General features: G+C 30.6%; 1 protein-coding gene across 1 annotated transcript; it reads left to right on the forward strand.

Annotated features, from left to right (window-relative positions):
• Window positions 1–1823: 1823 nt before the first annotated feature.
• LOC133817667 (transcription factor MYB14-like) lies at window positions 1824–3699 on the forward strand. The gene is made up of 3 exons (XM_062250247.1): window positions 1824–2072; window positions 2509–2638; window positions 2782–3699. Exons 1-3 carry the CDS (start codon window positions 1940–1942, stop codon window positions 3362–3364), a joined length of 846 nt encoding a protein of 281 aa, XP_062106231.1. The 5' UTR covers window positions 1824–1939; the 3' UTR covers window positions 3365–3699.
• Window positions 3700–6140: the final 2441 nt, after the last annotated feature.

Here is a 6140-nt window from a genome sequence, read left to right on the forward strand (position 1 = left end):
AAATAATTTTTTTATTTTTGTTTAAGTTTATGTTTGTTCTAGTTGTTTAATTTAAGAGTGACAATAAGAGATTATATATTATATGTTTAATGTAATATTAAATATTATACATGAATTTTAAATTTAAGTTTCTTGCTAGTTTTCTTATAAAAGATGCTAATTGACAGTAGATTATATTATATATTTAATATGATATTATTCTAATAAGTGAATTTAAGTTTAATTAAATTTTATTTAAGTTATAAAACTTATGATTTTATTATTTTTAAATAATTATCATTGTAAAATATCTTTAAAATATCATATTTTAATTTGTTTAATTATATATTATTTTAAAATAATTATCATTGTAAAATATATCAAAAATATCATATTTTAATTTTTTTTATTATTTATTTTATTTTATTTAAGTTTAAGTGTTTACAAACTACTATTAAATATAAGATTATTATGTTAAATATAAAAATATTCCGTTAAAGTTAACATTAAAAAAAATATTAAAATAAAAAAACTCTATTATCTACCCAGTTATTATATAAAAGAGATATGTTGTCGAAAAAAAAACACATTCTATGTTAAATACTCAGTCCCTTTTATTAATTTCAGAGTCACAGGCTCCTTTTGGTGTATGAAACAAGCTATAGCTAAAAGAAAGAAAAGGTAGATTGCACATAGAAAAAGTAAGGAATATTGGTATACAAATATTATAAAAAATAAGATCAAAACAAAAATTGAACTCATGGAATCTAAATTAATAAAGACCATAGGCATAAATTCTGAATACTTCGCTCCTTATTCCTATACTCAAGTTGGAAAGAAATTAACAAGGAAGAATATATCTTCCCACAATTGAAAATATAAAAGTAATGATACGTACATGTACACAATATATGCATCAAAATAATATTATATATAGTGATACTATTAGAAAAATTACCCTTTAATGATAAGATTTTAGCACAATATAGATTTATTTATGCCTATTTGTCATTTTTAGTCTCATTAAAAAAATTACTTATCACTAAAAAGTAATATAATCAAGACCTAACTAAGTTATTAGTCACATATTATATAATAATAATATAATTTACTGTGACTAATAACATATTTAGATGATTTTTTTAGTAACAAACTACTCGTTATGTAATTAGGTATAACATTTTAATATAAATTGGCTGTACATATGTATAATTATAAAAAATTATATTTATGTGTACATATATTTTGATATTTTGGTATCGTATTAATGTAATTGGCTAGACCCCCATATAATATGTACATATTAATTTGTACATGAAGTCCTACCCTATACAAGTAGTGCCAAAATCATTTCTCTTTCAGAACAATATATAAGGAAGGCACCAATAATTTAATGTAATGATTGGTAGTAAACTTACACAAAATTATTCCTGTTGAAAAATAAAACAGAATTATTATTCAGGTATAGCTAGTGCCTCTCAAATCATATATATATATATATATATATATATATATAGTGGGCCACTTAAAGCATTAACTGACACTTGACATCTTCTTCCAGTTTCATGTGAAGCTTTTGACAAAGCATTTCTGTTTAAAGCAGTTGTATTATTTTATGAGTAGTACTATGTAAAGAGACATTTAATTAATTTCATCGCATCTTCTGTTAGGGTCCATATGATATGTAAAAAATATATTTTTATTTAATTTTTTTTTTTTTGAGACTTTAAAGATTGACACAGCAGCGACTATGAATAATATAAGGGCACGTTTTATTGGTCACTGCTTGTACCATATAATATATTATATATAAAAAAGAAAGCAAAAGAGAGACTCACAAATTAAATCAAGTGTGAAAAATAATAGAGAGAGAAATTAAGAGGAGCAGTAGTATATATATATATGTATATATAGTACTAGACAGCTAGATCTAGCAGAAGAGCATTAGAAATTAATTAAGATGGTGAGAGCTCCTTATATTGACAAAAATGGAATCAAGAGAGGAGCATGGAGTTCTGAAGAAGACAATAAGTTAAGAGCTTATGTTGAAAGATATGGCCACTGGAACTGGCGTGAACTTCCCAAGTTTGCTGGTATATACATATATACTTCCTTTATTTAATTAACTCAGAGTTTCATGCACAAAGCATTTTTGTTCTTATAATTAAATCATATGTTTGTAATTTGATTATGAAAACTAAAATATTTTGGTTAATTAATTATCTATTCTGGACATAACTAGCAATTGATCAAGACTGGAGGTTTTTAATTTCGATTTTTTCAGATATATGTGTGTCTATATATATATATATATATATATATATCTTTCATAAAAATCGCCCATGAGAATAAGGAGAAGCCTTTCTAATTTTGAATGAAATGAAATTCGTTATTTCATGAGCACATCTTCGAAAAACTTTCCCTCATATATATGATAGCTAGAAAGTTTTGAAAAAAAAAGAGTCATGAACAATAAGTACTGCATAACATCAATAACTATAATTAAAACTGATGATTTGTTAATTACAGGCCTATCAAGGTGTGGGAAGAGTTGCCGATTACGATGGATGAATTACCTCAGACCAGATGTAAGACGTGGGAATTATACAGCCGAAGAAGAAAGTTTAATCATCAAATTACATCAAGAGCATGGAAAAAAGTAAGTAACTATACATATTTATACATATATAGAACCATTAATCAATTTGTCTAAATGGACTATATATATGTATGTATAATATCAATTGAACTACAAATTAAAGCGACACTTGTACTGATCATTTGATTTCCTTGTATTCATAGATGGTCGATGATTGCTGCAAAATTACCTGGAAGAACAGATAATGAAATAAAGAACCATTGGCACACCCACCTAAAAAAGCGTGCAATGACTAATAACACTCATAATCCTGACGATTATGACCAAAATCAATCAAAGTCTCAGCATTCTAGTGGGTACTCTTCAGGGTGTGATGATCATAACCATCATGGAGAATCAGAAGCTCAGAGTAGTATTACTACTGATCTCTCTCCTCAAATTCTGGAGAGCTCTCAATACTCATCATCATCGCCAAATAATATTGAAACAACTTCCATTAGTAGTACTGCTACTGTAAACTCTACTACTGCTGAAGTTGCAGAAGACATTAGTACCATACATGTTGTGTCTAAACTAGAAGCAGATTCAGTGATTGAAGAGTACTATCGTGGAGGATCAGATTTCTGGACTGAACCATTTGTGGAAGATAACAATGTACTGTCGACTCAACATGAGTACTACTGGGCTACATGCTTTGGAGACGAAGCCAATAATATTGCATCTTTCTATAACCTTTCCTTGTATAATGATGATCAAGCGATGGGGAACTTCTTATACCAATACTAGTGTCCCGTACTACTGTAAGTTGTAATTATATGTGAAATTTTCTGCTGTATGTATATGTAACCAGTTTCTAGATCTATGATATCCATCATATATTAATATATATATATATGTTTTCTTCCCGTCCCTCTTGATCGGTTGCATATATATATATATATGATAATTTTGTAGTAAGCATTGCCATATATATAGGGAGAGAGCTATATATATATATAGCATTAGTTTTAGCTCCTCAAAAAAGGATTTTGGAAAAAGATGTGTGTAACAAAGCTGGTTATATGTACAATGGGAACATGCTGTAGTACTTTGGGTATATCTCACATGCTTGTTGTTTCCCAGACTATGTGTGAATCTTTAAATATCTTCTTCTGTTCTATATTTTATGTATGTTTGCGTATTATGTAAATATATACCGGGTGTTTTTATGGTAGGGGCTAGAAAAAGAAGTGTATTGGTGTACCTTTTTGGTATTCTCCTATCAGAAATAATTTTCGGCACAATTTTTTGTTTGTAACTGCATATATTGTAGTTATTTAGAACATTTTATAAATTTTTAGAAAATTTCGAATAATTTACCGTATAAAAAACTAGCGAGGTATAAACAGGTTATTTTTTACTCGCATAAAAGAAATTAGTCACGCGTGCAACGATCTGTTTAAAATTTATTTTCAGCATAGTAAATTATTCAGAATTTTCTGAAACTTTTCATGATGTTATAAATAATTAGAGTAAACACGGTTATAAAAAAAAATGACACAAAAAACTATTCAGAGTAGGAGAACACAGAAAAAGCACCCCGATGCACCTCACTTTTAGCTACTACCAAAGAAAAATCCAATATATATAATGAAAATCAATGACAAATAATTTTATCACAACCGTAAAATATGTTCTCACTTTTAGCTACTACCAAAGAAAAATCCAATATATATAATGAAAATAAATGACAAATAATTTTATCACAACCGTAAAATATGTTTTATATTCATTGAATATTATCAACAAATTAACAAAAATAATAACAAATATTGATCATGATGATAGTGGTGATATGGTCTGTAATGAAAAATGTTTATTTCACTATTTTTTTAAAATAATTATATAGAAGGGGATCGTTCATGTTGAATGAGCGGAGGAGGGTGAGGTGCCAATCACGCACTAATTAAATTAGTATGGATGTATTGGGTATGAAACATATATGGTTAAATAATTATAATGTGTAGGGAAATCATATTGGCACATTTATATGAAGCTTTTAAAAAAAAAAAAAAAATTAGTACAATGATGTGTAAATTATATTTATTTTTTATAAGTGCACATTGGTTTTGGTTTATTATAATTTTAAATATAAATCTTCTTTTTATGGAGATAAAATATTAAAATTAGAAGAAAAAAATCATCTAACATGGAATTAATTAGAATAATTAGTCAATTTGCCTCCTCATTTTTGCTAGTATTAAGTTTTTGTCCCCCACTTTTGATATTGTCTTCAAATGCCCCCTTAGATTGTCCTCTCAAATTGCCCATCTGTCTGAGGATGATAAGCAGTACTGAACTTCAGCTGCGTTCCCATGACCTTCTATAAACTTCCCCAGAACTTGGAAGTAAAAGTGGGGTCCCGATCAGACACGATCGACCTCGGTGCTCCATGAAGGCGCACGATCTCTCTCACATAGAGATCTGCATACTGATCAACTGTATAAGTAGTCCTCACTGGCAAGAAGTGAGCCGACTTGGTGTAGCGATCCACTATAACCCAAATAGAGTCATGCTGACCAGCAGTCCTGGGTAAGCCCACCACGAAATCCATCATGATGTCCTCCCACTTCCACTCTGGGATATCCAAAGGCTGCAATAACTATGTCGGCCTCTGATGCTCAGCCTTGACCTGCTGGCATGTCAAGCACTTAGCCACATACTCTACTACATCCCTCTTCATCCCCTGCCACCAATACAATGATCTCACATTTTGATACATCTTCATGGTGCCTAGATGCAAAGAGTAAGGTGTAGTATGAGATTCATCCAGAATCTCTCGCCTCAATGCAGTGTCTAACGTAACACATATCCGCCCATTATATCTCAACAAGCCCAAATCAGACACTGTATAATCTCTGGATGCTCCATCCAAAACATCCTCTCTGATCTTGATCAGCTGTGGATCACTCAACTGACCCTCCTTGATTCTCTCAAACAGTGTAGACTGTAGCGAAATATTATCCAACTGGCCCACCAGCAACTCTATACCAGCTCTGGTCATATCATCTACTAACTCTCTGGCTATCAACCTCGCACCATAAATTTGCCCCGGACCTTTCCAGCTTAAAGCATCAGCTACCACGTTGGCTTTTCCTAGATGATACAAAATCTCACAGTCATAATCTTTTACTAACTCTAGCCAACGCATTTGTCTCATATTTAGGTCTTTCTGAGTGAAGAAGTATTTCAGGCTCTTGTGGTCTGTATAAATCTCACACTTCTCTCCATAAAGATAATGTCTCCATATCTTTAAAGCAAAGACCACAGCCGCCAACTCCAAATCATGAGTGGGATGTCTCTTTTCATACTCCTTCAGTTGACGAGAGGCATAAACAATTACCTTCTATGACTGCATCAGATGACAGCCCAAACCCTAATGAGAAGCATCACAATAAATCACAAACTTCTCCTGATCTGTCAGGAGACTCAAAATCGGAGCTGTAATTAATCTCTGCTTCAGTTCCTGGAAGCCGTTCTCACATATGTCTGACCACACAAATTTCTGACTCTTGCGTGTCAA

The sequence above is a fragment of the Humulus lupulus genome, chromosome 2 (genome assembly GCF_963169125.1).
Source record: "Humulus lupulus chromosome 2, drHumLupu1.1, whole genome shotgun sequence".
NCBI classification, from domain to species: domain Eukaryota; kingdom Viridiplantae; phylum Streptophyta; class Magnoliopsida; order Rosales; family Cannabaceae; genus Humulus; species Humulus lupulus.